At 38.7% G+C, this 18,951-nt stretch overlaps 1 protein-coding gene across 1 annotated transcript in view; it reads left to right on the forward strand.

Annotated features, from left to right (window-relative positions):
- The window catches only part of LOC121880004 (ATP-dependent RNA helicase DDX54-like), a 157,859-nt gene that overhangs the window by 113,264 nt on the left and 25,644 nt on the right, over positions 1-18,951 (forward strand). Inside the window, exon 15 of the mRNA XM_042386900.1 lies at positions 9,243-9,381. Within this exon, the coding sequence (XP_042242834.1) occupies positions 9,243-9,381 (139 nt within the window). The remainder of the gene's footprint in view (positions 1-9,242; positions 9,382-18,951) is intronic.

Here is an 18,951-nt window from a genome sequence, read left to right on the forward strand (position 1 = left end):
CATACTGGTCAGATATTATGTGTTAAAGGAATATGCTTCTTTCCTTAGGCCTTTTTTAAGCATTTGCCTCCAGGTGTAATGTTAACCAACATCTATTGAGGATAAAATCTTTCACCTACAAATTGACAATAACACATTTGCTGTAATCAGACATATCTGGTTGCCTGTTGCAATTTCAAATTCTGTGTCATTACTAAGGCATAACGAAGTCTCTGGTGCGCTCTGATTAAGAGAGAAAACGGAGGACTCAGGCGTCCTGAGCGAGAGAAAACGGACTCCTATGATGGGGGACACAAGCACTCACACGTGCCACTCATACTGACAGACTTGACACTCACTTACTTGACAAGTTTTACCAACCATTAGTTGTGTACTTTATCTAGTGAATTTAGTCAATATTGTACAGTACAAGTACACTGCAATACAGTGGTCCCTCGGTTAACAATGGACCTAAGTGCAAACCTGTACTGTACATATGCTAAAATTGTTATGTCTATTGCAAATATAGATTGTTTATACAGGTATTCAAATAAATCACTATCTTACAAGAATCCCAGCAATGTAAGTTATATTCACCCAGGTCGTTTAGGTGGCAAATTATGAGAAGAGCTTAGTCACTCTTAAGTAATGATAAATAAACACGTAGGCCTTCAGCGCCAACTGTCACATCTTATCTCAAATATATAACAAACACCACACTCTGTCACCTCACCTCCCCCCTGTTCCCCCCACGCTCGCTGGCTACCTCCCTCCTTGTGTTCCCAGACAAAAGAGTGGTGATAACTTTATTCTTTAAGGTGTTTATTTTATATAATATCTCATACTAAAGTTAGGAGATTATAATTTGCATTGCTGGAATCCTTGCAAGACAGAGATTAATTTGAATATATACGTCATATATTTTGCTCGAGATAAAAATTGTAGTACATTAGTGTACAATGATGTAATACATTTTATAATATAAAGTTTTTCAACTGTATTTTTGGGTAGATTTACATAAATTTCTTCATTTATTTTCATCCATTTACATGCACACCATACTAAAAGAAACGTAAAAGAAATACAGTGACCCCTCGGTTAACGAACGCAATCCGTTCCAGAAGGTCGTTCGTTAACCGAAAAGTTCGTTAACCGAAACCATTGTTTCAATGGGTTTTTGGGTAATTGGTTCCAGCTCACCGAAAATTCCTAAATTCAACAAAAATGGTAGAAAAGTTCATTTACTTTGAGGTGTGTATGTAGAATGCTCCTGGATGATGATGATGATAATGGGAATTAGAATGGGGGTGGAGGAGAAGGAAGAAAAAAAGGCATTGGGGTGGAAGAGAAGTCACCCCATGGCACCATTTCATCCATAAAATTTTAGTTCTCTTGGTGTATTTCAAGATTATTTTCTTTAAATCAACACTGCACTGCATTACATATTGTCAATATGTAAAATATATTTCAAAATGACCAATAATTTGCTTGGAAACACAGAAAAAAAGCATTTAGTTGAAGAGAGTCTCAAGCAAGATGTTACCTCCACTGAAAACAGAGAGAGACTAACGCCTGTCTGGTGTGTTAACAGGCTGGATGGCACGCCAGAAACTAGTTTCTTTACCTTCAATTATGTTCAATAATTGTTAAAATGACTAAAAAAGTTAATATTAAACTTTTAAAATTATTGAATAGTATAAACTTCTTGATATTTACTAAAATAGTAAGGAATTTAAGCCCTAGAACCAATTAATGTATTGGCGGACTGATACTAAAGCTGGTTGCCCGGTCAGTGCAAGCGAAAACATGTTGAGGTCCGTTCGTAAGAAATTCGTTAACCGAATTTTTGTTCGTTAACCGAATTGAAGATCCTTATGGAAGGCAGTTCGTTAACCGAAATTTCGTTAACCGAGGCGTTCGTTGAACGAGGGGTCACTGTACTGTAAATGACTTTAGTGCAAAGCTGGAGTGCTAATATACTAATTTGATTACGGTACTAAAATTGTTATGTCTAGTGCGAATTATAGGTTGTTTATATTTAAATAAATCAACATCTTACAAGAATCCCAGCAATGTAAATTATATTCATCCAGGTCATTTCACTGGCTTTTTATAAGACAGAAGCTTAGTCACTTAAGAACTGATAAATATACACGCATCAGACCTGGGCCTATGCCAACTGTCAAACTGCTCCCCTCTCCCCCATCTGCCCAGCGTTGCTGGAATCCTTGTAAAACAGTGAATAATTTTAATATAAAAGTCATGTATTTTGCACAAGAGATAAAAATTAATCACTTGTATTACATTACTGCAGTGATTTAAGAGTAAAAGTGTATATGTACGTATATAGTATTCCACATACACGTAAGTATAAATACAAAGTTTATGTGATGATCACACAACGTCCATTTCGGTTAACGTCACGTTTCCAAGAACGTATCTAGGACGTTAACCGGCGCATGACTGTATTTCTATATATATATATATATATATATATATATATATATATATATATATATATATATACCACACACATATACATACAGGTTGACAACCCTTTATCCGAAATTCCGAAAACCGAAAAGCTCTGAAAACTGAAAGTTTTTTTAGGAGCATTTTTTTTTTTTTTTTTTTTTTTTTTTTTTTTTGGGTATCAGCCCACCCAGGCACAGGTCACTGACCCACATCGGGGCCTGGGGGGTGAAAATGTAATAGTAATAATAATTATAATAATAATAATAATAATGATAATACAGTAATAATAATAATTAATCATAGTAAATATAAATTTTAATAAAAAATACACGAATATATAATAAGAATGATAACAATAATAATAATAATAACAATAATACTGTACAGTAGTACCCCGATTTCCGCGGTCAATTGAACCCACAGGGTACCGCGGAAAGCGGAAAGTGAAAACCACGTTAAGTGAACAACAGAACATATGGGATTAATTCCAATAGAGACTAGCCCGACCCCCAAACTCCACTTTTTCCGACACAATGCCTATGTTGTAGTAAAAATATCATCTAAATTTTATGATGGTATGCTCACACAATTAATATTTAAGAGAAATACAGTCGCCAGGTTAATGTCCATTCGAATAATGGACTCAAATCCCCCTCCCCCCTCTTCCCAGCTCACTAGCTCCTACCTCTCTGAGAAATGTTTGGGTGAAAACACTAGATTTTAACGTTTAGTAATAAATAATACCTCAGACTAAAGTTAGGATAATATAATTGACTTTTCTGGATTCCTTGCAGGTCAGGGAATATTTTGAATGTAAACTTCATATACTTTGCACAAAAGATAAAATATTTGCTTTGTGTAAACCAAGTTATTCCATTAGATCTAAAATTTGTATGTCTAATGCAAAATCCATGATGTTTATATTCAAAATGATCATCATATTGTAAGAATTCCAGCAATGTAAATTATATTCTGGCCGGGTAATTTGTATGAATTTTATGAGCTAAAACAAATATCTTCAGGTAATAAAAAAAAAAAAATATTCTTCACGACACTATCTGTCAATCAAAGTACCCCACCTTGCCTCCCCCCCTCCTCACACTCACACCAGCTGGGTCCGTCGGTCCCAACCCTCCCCCCACCCCCCACCTTCCCTCCCTACCAGAGAAATGTTTGGGTGAAAAAACTAGATTTTAACTTTTAGTAATAAATAATACCTCAGACTAAAGTTAGGATAATATGATTGACATTTCTGGATTCCTTGCAGGTCAGGGAATATTTTGAATGTAAACTTCATATATTTTGCACAAAAGATAAAATATTTGCTTTGTGTAAACCAAATTATTACATTAGATCTAAAATTTGTATGTCTAATGCAAAATCCGTGATGTTTTTATTCAAAATGATCATCATATTGTAAGAATTCCAGCAATTTAAATTATATTCTGGCCGGGTAATTTGTATGAATTTTATGAGCTAAAACAAATACAGATAGATGCCGACTTACGACGGGGTTAGGGACCCAAATCCAGGTCGTAAGTCCGACATAGATAAAAAAATTTTTTTTTTTTTTTTTAATCTATCTACAATGAAATACAGTACAGTAAAAGTAATGAATAATGAGGAATGGATACAGTACAGTGAAAGTAATAAATAATAAGGAATGGATACAGTGTGACTGAGCACTTACCTTTAATGTAGTCTCAGCTTAATGCGCATGGGGCCCCCATAATTTTCTAATTATACATGGAGACTACATTAACTGGAAACGTTTCGATATAGAAAATGTGTGTCATTTGAAAAAAAAATAAATAAATTTAATAAAAAATCTGCAGCAGTCGTAAGTCCCGACGGTCGTAAGTCGGGGTCTAGCTGTATCTTCAGTAAATAAACAAAGAAATATTCTTCAAGGACACTCTGTCAATCAAAATACTCCACCTCCGCCCTCCCTCCCTTCCTACCCCCTACCCCGCACCTTCCCTCCCTACCAGAGAAGTGATTGGGAGAAAATAGTATATTTACATTTTTAGTAATAAATAATAACCCAGACTAAAGTTAGGATAATATAATTGACATTTCTAGATTCCTTGCAGGCCAGGGAATATTTTGAATGTAAACTTCATATATTTTGCACAAACGATAAAATATTTGCTTTGTATAAACCAAATTATTACATTAGATATAAAATTTGTTTGTCTAATGCAAAATCCATCATGTTTATATTCAAAATGATCATCATATTGTAAGAATTCCAGCAATGTAAATTATATTCTGACAGGGTAATTTGTATGAATTTTATGAGCTAAATAAAAAAAAAGATAAAATTATACTTCACTGCGTATATGAGTAGATGCACCGCAGAAAGTGAAAGTCCTGAAAGTCCGGTTCTGGCAAGGTACCGTAAATGAGAGTAAATGAGAAATCGCGGAAAGTGAAACCGTGTAAAGCGGGGTAATACTGTAATAATAAAATAATAATAATAATAATAATAATAAAGAAATACAAGAATGAAAAAAAGATCAAAAGTGAGAAACACGACCTAGACCTATGAATTATTATTATTATTATTATTATTATTATTATTATTATTATTATTATTATAATTATTATTATTACAGTGAACCCTCACTTTACGCGGTCAATTGAACCCACAATTGAACCCACGGAGGCCTGCTTTACGCGAGAAACGCGTAAAGTGAACAACATAACATTTGGGATTAAATGAAATAGAGACCGGCTGACCCCCAAACTCCACTTTTTCCGACACAATACCTATGTTCTAGTAAAAATAACATCTTAATTTTATGATGGTACATGCACACAATTAATATTTAAGAGAAATACAGTCGCCAAGTTAATGTCCATTCAAATAATGGACTCGACTCCCTCCCCCTCTTCTCACACTCGCTGGCTCTTCCCTCTCTGAGAAATGTTTGGGAGAAAACCACTAGATTTTAAGGTATAGTCATAAATAATGCCTCAAACTAAAGTTAGGATAATATAATTGACATTGCTGGATTCCTTGTAAGACCAGGAATATTTTGAATATAAATGTCATATATTTTGCACAAAAGATAACATATTTACTCAGAGTAAACAAAATTCTTACATTAGATCTAAAATTTGTATGTCAATGCAAAATCTATGATGTTTACAGTATATTCAAAATGATCATCAAATTGTAAGAATTCCAGCAATGTAAATTATATTCTGGCCGGGTAATTTGTATGAATTTTATGAGCTAAAACAAATATCTTCAGTTAATAAAAAAAAATAAAATATTCTTCACGACACTATCTGTCAATCAAAACACCCCACCTTGCCTCCCCCCTCTTCCCACCAAGCCAGCTGGGTCGGTCGGTCCCTCCCTCCCCCCACCCCCCACCTTCCCTCCCTACCAGAGAAATGTTTAGGAGAAACCAGAATATTTACCTTTTTAGTAATAAATAATACCTCACTAAAGTTTGGATAATATAGTTCACATTGCTGGATTCCTTGCAAGACCAGGAATATTTTGAATATACACATCATATATTTTGCACAAAAGATAACATTTGCTCAGAGTAAACAAAATACTTTCAGTAGATCTAAAATTTGTATGTCTAATGCAAAATCTATAATGTTTATATTCAAAATGATCATCAAGTTGTAAGTATTCCAGCAATGTAAATTATATTCTGGCCCGGTAATTTGTATGAATTTTATGAGCTAAAACAAATAACTTCAATAAATAAACAAAATATACTTACCCAAATACTATCTGTCAATCAAAATACCCCACCTCCCCCCTCTTCCCACCTGCTCCCTGGGTCCCTCTCTCCCTCCCTACCCCTCACCCCCACCTTCCCTCCCTACCAGAGAAATGATTGGGTTATAACAGTATATTTACATTTTTAGTAATAAATAATACCTCAGACTAAAGTTAGGATAATATAATTGACATTGCTGGATTCCTTGCAAGACCAGGAATATTTTGAATATACACGTCATATATTTTGCACAAAAGATAACATATTTGCTCTGAGTAAACAAAATACTTGCATTAGATCTAAAATTTGTATGTCTACTGCAAAATCTATGATGCTTATATTCAAAATGATTATCAAATTGTAAGAATTCCAACACTGTAAATTATATTCTGGCCGGGTAATTTGTATGAATTTTATGAGCTAAATAAAAAAGTTATACTTCACCCGCGTATATGAGTAGATGCACCGCGTAAAGTGGGAATTCCGGTACTGGCAGGGTACCGCGTTACGTAAATGTAGAAACGTGTAAAGTGAAACCGCGTAAAGCGAGGGTTCACTGTATTATATTTTAACCACCAGGCACCAATGTGGGTCAGTGACCTGTGCCCGGGTGGGCATTCTGAAATCCGAAAAATTCCGAAAACCGAAATTAATCTGGTCCCAAGGATTTCGGATAAGGGATTGTCAACCTGTATATACAGTCGGCCCTTAACATACGCGGGGGTTAGGTAACAGAGATACCCGTGAATGTTAAAAATCCGTGTACTTTTGCTGCCCCCCCCCCCACCCCCCCTAAAAAACTCCTGGCCCCCTATGTCCTTATTTACCGTATATACCTGTGTGTAGTTCGAGTTTTTAAGACCAAATTATTTGGCAAAAAATTGGGGGTCGACCTCTAAAAGGGTAATAGTTTCGTTAGGTTGAAAAATATTTACCAGTAACTACCAGTAAACAAAGGAAACGATGCACCAACACACCACCAGCTGTGAGTGTCGGTACAGTTGCCAGGGCAGATCTCTTGCATCATCATAGCTAGCCCAAGGTAGCCATATCCATGGTATGGTATACACAGGACGATGTAAAACAAAGTATTCATTTGTTCAAGTTTATTTATAGATACTGTACATAAATTTTTGTTCATTACATTTGAAACATCAATCTTTGTTAATTAAATTTGATACAAAAGAAAACTGCGATACCCATATTTTCATTAAAATATTACATCACAAGTATATTTTACCTTAACTGTGACTGAATGAATGTATTCTCTGAAATAAATATGGAAATGTAATATTTTGGCTGAAATGACGTACATATTACTGTACAGTGGAAAGTGGGATAAAATTATGAAAACAATGACTTTCGCTTTCTTTCGTTGTTCAAAAGATTTTTCCGTAATCGCTTTTTGAATGGTTTTCAGTTAAAAAACTGTTGTACTCGTACTGTATTACAATGATATTCTATCCAATCATTAGCCTTATAATCCCACAACTGAAAACCATTCGAAAAGCGATTACGGTAACATCTTTTGAACGAAAGAAAGCGAGTCATTGCTTTCGTCACTTTCCACTGTAATACGTACATCATTTCAGCAAAAATATTACATTTCCATGTTCTCAGAAATAAATGCTAGTTTTGTTGAAACGTAATGTACAGTATTTAATATTAAAATGCAAAAATAGCTATAAAAACAATTAATACACCCGTAATGTACTGGCTGGCATCTCGTCCCTGCTCTCGCGTCCAAGGTCACCACTCCTCCCAACTCGCTCCCTCCTCCGCCTCCTCCGTCACTACTGCCGACAACAAACACAAATGTTTTGTGAATAACTGCACCTCCACTTCCTATGTACAATACTGAACTGTACTGTGCTGTACATGGAGGGGTCCATACTCTAGGCCAGGTTTTTCAGTGCCTCAATATTCCTGGTCATCTCCCCAACTTCTCCAACGTTATTTCTTGGTGCTCTTCCTCTTCCTCATCCTCTTTCCCTTTCGCTTCCTCTTCCTTGCCTGAGTCTACTAACTCCTGTAGATCCTCCTCGGTCAGCTCAGTGTCGTGCTCTTCAATTAGCTCCCTAATCTCGTCCTCTGCCATGTCCCGGAAGCCTTCAGCAGCCACTTTCCTTGACAGTGCCAGGGTCTTTCTGAATATTTTCATTAAAATCCATCAAAATCATTTTCCTTGTCATCGTCTTAAGCACCAAACAGCTCCTCCCAGTCTTCTCCTTGAACAGGGCTAGAGGGTACGTGTTTTTCGAATCGTTTTCAATTAAAAAAAAATGTTACAGCACATGTATATTTTACCTAAACTGTGCCTGAATGAATATATTCTCAGAAATAAATAGTAGTTTTGCTGAAACATGATGTATTTCAATGTAAAATAGGATAAAATACGTGACGAAAACAAGAGACTTTACCTAACCTTCCGCTGTTCAAGATATGTTACTCGTTTTTTTAGTAGTTTTCGGTTAAAATACTCTTATATTAGTGATATTCTATTCATACTGTACTTGATATAATACATTCACGGAAATGTAATATTTTTGCAACTACAATCCTGATGTCAACACAAGCGTGGTTACAGCGAGACTGACTGAGTGAGGGAGAGCTATGCGCGCGTGTGTGTGTGTGTGTGTGAGGTTGCGGGAGCGGGCGGTGTCCCGTGTTCGGTGCCACGCGCGAGTTGAATGGCGCGCGATTTGAATGTACTTCAATTACTTCAATGTACAGAATATTCCTCCGGCGGGGCAATCCGCGTATTTGCAAATCCGTGAATGCTAAACCCGCGTATGTGAAGGGCCGACTGTATATATATATCTCTTCTCACCTCTGTAAATTTCTTTCACCCTGAACCCTCCATTCTCTGTTAATCTGGCTTCATCTACATCAGACCATTAACATTTCATTCTTTTGTCAATCAACCGTGTAACAATCCTTTATCATCTCCATGTGTACCTACAAATATAATTTATTTCTTTTTGGACTATTCATACATCATTAATAGGATATGAAATATAATATATTTGTACCTTACAGATATTCTTTAGGTACAAGTTTCCAAAAAGAAGCTAATGAAGCAGTTTTGGAACTTACTCAAGATGAGGATTTGAAGCAGAGACAGAATAACTCATTACATAAATGGGATCGTAACAAGAAGAGATTTGTTGGAACTCAGGTGAGAATTTCATAAATTAATAATTTTTTTAATATGTATACAGTATTTTAAAAGTTTTTACTAATTCTTACAGTTTTTATAATTTCAAAATGTCAACCATCCAAAAACTTATCAATACTGTACTCCTTCAGAAAAAAATTAATCAAAACCATTGTACAGTAAGACCCCCCTAGGTCGGACTACAGTAAACCCTCAATAACTCCGCATTTGATAACTCAGAATTTCATATAACTCGGCATTGATATGGTCTCAGAATGTATTATAGTACAGGTACACCACCGATTTTCCGGTACCCTTGGTTCCAATGTCTTGTTGGATTATCCGTTTTGCCGGACCAACTGAGGTCAAGTAATAATAATTCAACAATACACCTCTGACCCACTAATTACACCTCCTGTGTCTTTAAAGCACCATGGACTGCTAGAAACTTAAATTAAACTATGTGATGTTCATGCTCAAATTAATCACAATATACAGGTGTTCCTCTACTTAAGAACATTCAACTTACAAACTTTCAGAGATACAAACATCATCACTGAAAGGGGTTACCTGCTAGAACAGATGTTTAATGTGGATGAGACTGGATTATTTTTAAGAAAATTCCAGGTAGAACAAACATTACCTAAGAGGAGAAGAGCAAGCCAGGTTTTAAGGCTGTATTAAAGGGTATAGCTGTACTAAATATCCATAATCTTTTCATTTTTTACATTATGTTTGGTATCTACTAGAGTAAAGTTGGACTTACAAACAAGCCTCAGGAATGTAACTCGTTCGTAAGTAGAGGAGCACCTGTATTACAAGGATTCCAGCAATGTAATTTATATTCTGCCAAGTCTAGTCTGCGACATTTTATAAGGTAACTTTAAGCCTAAACTGCCTTCACCCTGGCTGTGAGAAAGGGGGGGGATGTTGACAGCTGTCAGGGAGGGGAGATAACAAAGTGTGTAGTTATCAAAACAGAAGGAGTTTTATTAATTCTTGTAAGTTATTGATTAATTTGAGTATAAACGTCACATAATTTGTACTAGACATAACATTTTTAATAATTAACTTGTTACAGGTTTACCCATAGGACACTATTTCTTTTACCTTTTTTTCAAATATATATTTAGGATGGTGTAGGCATATAAATGAGTAAAATTAAATGAAGAAAGTTACATATATCTTTCTGGAAATACGAGTTAAAAAACATGTACACAAATGTACTACACTAGACTAAAATTTCTATCTCCTGTTCAAACTATGTGATGTTTATACTCAAATTAATCACTATCTTACAAGGGTTTCAGCAATGCAATTTATATTCTGCTAAGTCTAGTCAGCTACATTTTATAAGATAAAAACTTTAAGCCTAAAACTAGCTTCACCCCGGCTGGGAGGGAGGAGGGAAGTTAAGTGCCCCCTCATAATTTTGTCCGGACTAAAGGAGGTGCTGGACCATCAGTTCCCGGATGATAGATGGTGTACCATGCCTATGTGTCACCTACCATGCGTTTGTGTCGCCTACCATGCCTATGTGTCACCTACCATGCCTTTGTGTCACCTACCATGCCTTTGTGCTACCTACCATGCCTATGTGTCGCCTACCATGCCTTTGTGTCACCTACCATGCCTTTGTGCTACCTACCATGCCTATGTGTCGCCTACCATGCCTTTGTGTCACCTACCATGCCTATGTGTCACCTACCATGCCTTTGTGTCACCTACCATGCCTTTGTGCTACCTACCATGCCTATGTGTCGCCTACCATGCCTATGTGTCACCTACCATGCCTATGTGTCGCCTACCATGCCTTTGTGTCACCTACCATGCCACCTACCATGCCTACCCCACCCTCACCATCCCTGCACTTCATGCCCATGTGTCACCCTCATGCCTTTGCTCCTACCATGCCTATGTGTCACCTACCATGCCTTGTGCACTACCTACCATGCCTTGCGCCTATGTATGCGCCACCATGCCTTTGTGTCACCTACCATGCCTATGTGTTGCCTACCATGCCTTTGTGTCACCTACCATGCCTTTGTGTCACCTACCATGCCTGTGTGTCACCTACCATGCCTTTGTGCTACCTACCATGCCTATGTGTCACCTACCATGCCTTTGTGTCACCTACCATGCCTATGTGTCACCTTCCATGCCTTTGTGTCACCTTCCATGCCTATATGTCACCTACCATGCCCTTGTGTCACCTACTATGATGCTTCATTCTTTGCCTGCAGTGCTGGTAAGTGTTACTTTTATTTACATTTAGTTATTACATGTACACATATAGGGGTCGATAAATTTTTATTGTTATATTTTTGTAGGAGGGGGAAGTGCCTCGGTAAGTCGGAATTTGGGATACCTCGGCACGGCCAGAGCCTCATATGTGCTTACTTATCGAGGGTTTACTTTGTATGGGATTCAGGCTAATACGACTTATGTGGAACCAGACACCCCCTTGGTAATTTTGACCACCATTTTGCTGAAAAATCACATCCGAAAGCAAAATTACAGTTTACAATACAGTAATATCTCTGTTAACCAGAATCCCTCATATCAGGAGCTCTCCAATAGCCAGAATTGAAATTTTCTCGGAAAATCGTAACCAAGGTCGGAATTTTCTGGAAAATTCTGGCTTTTGGAACAATTTTCCGAGCGACACATTTTTCCAGAAAATTACGAGAAAACTTTCCCAATACCCTGTACCTGGAAAATTCCGGGGATGGGGGAGTTTTTTCCAGGTTTGAGAGATGAAAATCTGGCACATTTTCCGGAAATTCAGAGACAAAATTTCCAGTACCCAGAAAATTCCAGGGATGGGGGATATTTTGGGGGCTTTGAGAGATGATGTAATAGACAATTTCTGGGAATTCCGAAAAAATTTTCCGTTACCCGGAAAATTCCGGGAATGAGGGATTTTTTCCGACTTTGAGAGAGTCGTCTCGTTACCCTGAAATCTCTCATTCCTGAAAGTGCTCTGCACCAATTGTTCCGGCTAATGGAGATATCACTGTACGGGTAACTCACGTTTTACGCAAGTTTGATTTAAGCATTTTTTGGGATAACTCGATTGTTCAATTAATACCAAAAGTTAATTTACGCACACCTATTTTTGAAATAACGCTCTCATGACAGTTTAAATTTGCCGTGCTTGTTCTCCTGGTCGCCTGGCAGTGGAGTCACGTGTGATGCCTGGTGAGGTGCTTGTAAGTTGTGACTATAAAGTCGCAGTCATATCAACATCAACGATTTTAATATACAGTTGGTCCTCACATTGCGGTCCCCATTCTGTCACCTAACATGCTCACATTCCGCGGTCGTGAACCCCATTACGCAGAGAGCGGCTGGCAAGCCGCGCCATTTTTTGATCCAAACCTCCCGCCATCCGCCATGTTGTGTAAGAGGCGCGAAAATGGTGCGCACAAGGTCGCCCAGTCATCAAAACATTACCAGTTCTTCACCCGCCACCCACTACAGCCGGCCCAAGTCAGTGATAGTGATAATTATAGTGAGGATATGGACTTATATGAACTTTTGGGGGTTTGACAAAGAGGCCCTGCAAGCCTCTGTGGTGGATAGTGATACAATTGATACAAGTGATACAGGTGAGGGCCAATAATCTGCCCTCTGCCTCGGAACCAACCGCCCATCCCCGTGTGCCCAGCCATCTTTCCTACTAATGTAAGTGTTAAAAAACCTAATATTATTGATATTTCTCTTAATTATTAATTGTGTGTGTATGCCATCATAAAGTTAAGATAATATTTTTACTACAACATAGTTGTGTGTCGTCAAAAAAGTGGAGTTTGGGGATCGGCCCGGACTCCATTTCAATTAATCCCATATGTTATGTTATTCACTTTACGCAATTCTTCTTCCGTTGACCTTCCGGTTACATTAACCGCTGCACGGAGGACCAACTGTATTATTATTAATAATAATAATTATTATGATAATGTAATAATAAAGAATATTACTACTAATGATGAAGGTAATAATGATAATGAAGTATTCTGTACAACAACTGTGATGACGTCCAGCAAGCTTCCCGCGTATTGCTTTCTCAGTTCACACCAGCACTACTTTTTCTCTGTGCTCTCATTTGCATTGTGTGTTTATCACATACCTTTTTAGTGTTAAACGCTGTTTTCCCCATTGAGCATGCCTGGAAAATGTCCATCTGCCTCCTCTGGGGCACCTTAAGTTAAAAAGGCATGAAAAACAATCACACTGGACGTGAAATTAAATGTGATCACCCTCCTTCAGAGATGAGAGCGTGTGTCGGAGGTTGGCCTTGTGCTTGGTTTAAGTGAGAGCACTGTTCGTACCTTGTACGGTATATGATGGTTCCCCTAACCTGTACCATTTACATGTATTCTTTTGGGAAAATTATGTTTAATTTACGCGTTTTTGAATTAAGTGATGATTTTCAAGAATGCAACCCCCGTGTAAAACGAGAGGTGGGTGCACTTACTTACAATGTACAGTATTTGCATTATAGCAGATGAATCTTGAGTTGGAGGACAAAGGGAGCCACTTAACTTAATTTACTTTAGTTTTACTTTTACTTTTTAGTTTCACTTATATTTATCTGCACAATTACACTTAAAACTAGCATTTATTTCTTGGTTTAATCACTTGGAATTGAGGATGCAAGGTGGCAGAGCGGGAGTTACCACCAATTCTGACTCTGAGGTGTAGGGTGAGTGATGGGATGAGCCAGGTTGGTCACTGTCAGAGGACATTGCAACAATGAGGGCAGATGAATCACTGTAGCATTAGCTTGAAAATTTTTTTAATTTTAACTTGTTTAAGTTGTGCATGTTGCTGGTTGATCATAATGGTACATGAGTCTCTTAACACTGAGTAGTACTTTTGCAGTTCTGCACCACTTTGGCTTTCAATCCACAAAAATTTCAACACCTTAATCCTCTTTTTACTCGTCGTAGCTTTACCAACATCATTTAATGACACTGCATAGTCTTTCAACTTCTGCTTGGCCTTCTTTATGTCGTAAAAAGTACTTTTCTTCAACCAAAATCCTCACAGACCACATTCTTGGAGACACCAGCATCAATCCTGTCACATATGTTCAGTTTTCCTCAGTGGATAGAGTTCTAAGTGCCAGTCCTTTTCTCTCAGTAGTCTTCAGTGGAGTAGTCTTGCCTTTGCTTGGTTTAGATACCATAATAGTTCACCAGGGAAGCACTGAAAGAGGGAAAAGACAGAGAGGGTAGTGGAGACGCACAAGAGACGGGCAGCAACTGAGACGGCATCACCCTTCCCCCCACGCACACGCTACCGCGTCCGACCCATGACACCCACACTGTCCACATAAGTCAGACCTACAGACCCTAGTCCAACTAATGGGGGTTCTGACTTATGGAAGTCCGACGTAGGGGGGTCTTACTGTACGCAAGATTATTCCCTTTATTATTGGTTGGCATCCCTCAACATTAGGAAGGTTAGGCAAAGTAAAACCTTCAACAGTAGAGTGACTTGGCCACTGCACACCATACCAAACAATACTCTGCTACAAGGGACAAATCGTAAAACTTAAATATAACCCAAATTTTACGGCTTTTTGTCAATTAACCCCTACTCCCCTGGCTAGGGTGCCGCTGGCCGTATCCCCCACACGGGGTAAATCAAGAAAAATCAACTTTTGCAAAAATAATTTTATCCCTTTCAAATTATATAACAATAAAAAAGAAGTAAGGAAAATTATATATTGATCTCTAGAAACTTCCCTGGGGCAGCAGTGGCAAGGGAGATAAGGGGACAGTGTTGCTTTGACCGCTAGTGCTCGTGGTCACTACACACTTAGCGGCCATTTTCTGCTTGCCTTTGTGTCCAGGATGGCCAGGAATGCATATATTTACTGATGATAATGCAGTAATATCTCCATTAGCCAGAATCCCCCAAACCCGGACATCTCCGATAGCCGGAATTGAAATTTTTGCTGGGAAAATCATTCCCAAAGCCGGAATTTTCCAAAAATTTTCCGAGGGTGAAAATCGGGAGAATTTTCTGAAAATTTGGTGAATAAAGATGAAAGTATTTTTTGGGGGGACCTGACCTGACTCAGTGTCAGGTGGAGGTATGGTGGGGATTAATGGTCTCATATTATTGACCTGATGGAATGTCGGGTCACCCATTCTTTGGTGAGGGATTAGTGGGTATCCCTTCAACATTACAAAAAATTTAAAAATATGGAGTGAGAAAGCAGAAAGGTGTGCATGATTAGAGAGATGGAGAGGGAAGGAGTGGTAACATGCACCAGTGTTGCCAAGAGATAAGCTCCTCAACAGCTGATCTTTTAATTCGCCTCCATGCAGTCACACAAGACCCTCGCCGGATGCTTGTTGTCTTAATTCCCATGTGTGTGTGTGTGTGTGTGTGTTTTGAGCTTGCCATACACATTGTAAGATTTTAAGAAATTGGTGAAGAGTTTGTTCAGGAGTCAGGTGGTGAGGTGACATGCCAAGACACTTAAAAAGCACAGACATTAACGGCATTATAATTTTTATTTTAAAATTAATTAATACATGATGCCTCGATAGGGCAACTTTTGCACTTAGGCAACTGATCAATGAATAAACCAGGGCATCTGGAGACTCATTATACATTAGTGATGTCACAAAGCTTTGAAACTGCAACCACATAAATTATCACAACCTGTACCCAAATGTACTAAGTTAATTCCTAAAATTATTATGTATGCTGCAAAATAAGGGTTGTTTGTACTCAAATTAATTGCTATCTTACAAGAATTCTATCAATGCCAGTTATATTCTAAGTCAAGTCAGTGCCATTTTATAAGCAAAAAAAAATAAAACCCCTCTGCCTTGAGTATGCAATGCATTAATCTTCTCTTATGGCTGTCAACAACCCCCCCCCCTCCTCCTCCCAGCCAGATGGTCTAATGTGGGGGGGGGCAGGGGGTAAAGTGACCGCGATCCCCCCCCCCCACACACACACACACACACACACACACACACACACAGAGGGTCGCCTCAAACATCTATTTCCCATATGTGTGGGTGTGTGTGTGTAATAATAATAATTAACGGTTTAATGAAAAAGTTCTGCAGCCCGAAGGCTGAAAATATACATTGGACATAAATGACTTATTACTTATATTGACATTGGTGGTTTAACAAAAGCTTTCATTATAGAAAGGTAAAGGAACATACAGTGAACATACAGATTAATGTTTACAGTGGAGGTCACGTAGATCATGTGCGCTGAGGTGTTGAACAGCAGACACGTAGTGTAGTTGTAATGTGCTGCTTTTCCCTTACTTCAGATTTTTTCATACTATTTTTGTATTTTCTGAATTTCATGTCCTTACTTTCTCTCAATTATGTTTTTTCTAGATATATTCTAAACCATGGATTAGTCTGGGAAACCGTGTCATTATTATTATAACACTTATTACTTACAACGGTAGCCTGCCACCACCCAGACTTTTATTAGAATATAACATATCTTAGTGAACTGTTATGTAGCGTGCTAGCGAGCTTCTAGGCACGTGATTTACAATAGTTATTTTCTGAGAACCAATGGGTAGAAGGAATATAGAGGTGATACTCAGAGGTTACTAATTTAATATTTATTAACATAAGGAGTGAATAAGATGTTAATTCAGTTCACTCTGACAAGACTGGTCCACTTAAGTCTTACTATACCATTCATAAAATATATCTTCAATTACTTATTACATCATTAAACAACTGTTGTATTATTTCTTTGACAAATAAGATGGTTATTTTACTTGTTCAGATAGGACCGGACCCTCAGGTCTTATTTGTACAAGTAACAAAATAAGTCTTCAATTCTGGTTTACAACATTAAACAAGCATTATATTATTTCATTATCAATACAGATAGTTATTTGACACACTTGACAATATCCCGAATTAAAATATTAGCTAACAACATGTTATTTCGGAATGAATAACATGGCTCTTTTCCTTCAGTTGATGTACTCAACTTACATACATATTTACTGATACTATCAATTTTTATGGGTTCACTACTCAACCTGGGATAACTAAATTTTGGTTAATTATCCCCAATCATATACAACAATAATACTAGATAGAACTCAGCTGGTAGGCCATATGGAGGATGCACTCCCAACAGCCCTGATAACACGGTATTACTGGTAATACCAATACTGCTCGGCACATATAACGAAGATCAATGAACCAGACAATACTGAGCCCACTGGGCGTGGGTAGTTGACTACACACAGCCGAGCCTAGCCGAGGCTTGCTCGCTAGTAACGCCCGTGGTAGACTTGCTGTAGTATTGTAGCTCGGTCTTCCCTGGCTGTTCTTGTCCTCCGATTCTAGTTTTGCCTTATTGAAGACATCCTTCCATGACCATCTTGCCCATAGGCGGCTACCGAACCTCGGTAGTGGTGGCAACACAGACAGTGCGGTGTTTACATATATCGTGGAAACTGTGTCGGCGACCCCAAGCACCAGGGACAAATTTTACGACTGACAAATATTAGCAGATGTCTACCAGTGTCAGTGGCCCTCAAAGTGCCGTCAGCGACTTTATGGCCACCGGAGACAAACACTTCCTACCGCCCACAACAGATATCAAAAGATGGCCACCAATCACTTACTCCCGACTCACTCTGTACCATCTAAAGCGTGGGAACGGTTATCCTGATGGCAGTGTTATCGCGCAACTCAAGTCACTGAACATATTCCACGCGCGTAGCCATAGACAGGGCCATCATACACATAAGCCCATTAGGACCGTAACCTCCACTAGGAAACCGGAGAAACCCACCCCTGACAGACCGTACCACTACACTGAAGTTCCACGGATATGGTATGATCTCCCGTCTCTACTGCTATCCAACGTCACTTCCCTAGCTAACAAGTTTGACGAGCTGGCAACTACAGTCAGGTCAGCCGCCGCGAGCGTCGTTGCCATATGTGAGGCTTGGCAAATTGTGCCTGAAACGTGTCATATTGAGGGATATCAACTCTTTCATCACCTTCGTTCACATAGACGCGGAGGGGGCGTTGCCCTCTTCTGTCAAGATGACCTACGCCCGTCACGCCTGGATATTCAAGTCCCAGCAGATGTGGAAGCATTATGGGTACGTGTTGTGTCACGGGCCCACCCGCGCCACACTGCTTCCATCATAATCTGTGTGGCATACCATCCGCCTCGCTCACCCACCAGAGACACTCTTATCAATCATCTCATTGCCACCTCAGACCACCTCAGAGTTAGGTACCCATGTGCCAAGTTTGTATTATGTGGGGATTATAATGAAATTGACACCACTGATATCCAGGACCAGCTATCACTATCACAAGTTGTGAACTTCCCCACACACGGTCAAAATACCCTTGACCTTATCTTAACTGACTTAGCGGACCAGTACCAACCACCTCAACCAATGCCTCCTATCGGGTATAGCACACACTTATCAGTGCTCTGGTTCCCAGCTGCCACTCCCACTCAAGTACAGAGACCCTACATCAAGACCTACAGGCCGATTACTGACTCTGCAGTGTGCCTCTTCGGGCAGTGGATAGTTCACCATCCCTG

Source organism: Homarus americanus, unplaced genomic scaffold, assembly GCF_018991925.1.
Source record: "Homarus americanus isolate GMGI-L3 unplaced genomic scaffold, GMGI_Hamer_2.0 scaffold30108, whole genome shotgun sequence".
In the NCBI taxonomy this organism is placed as follows: domain Eukaryota; kingdom Metazoa; phylum Arthropoda; class Malacostraca; order Decapoda; family Nephropidae; genus Homarus; species Homarus americanus.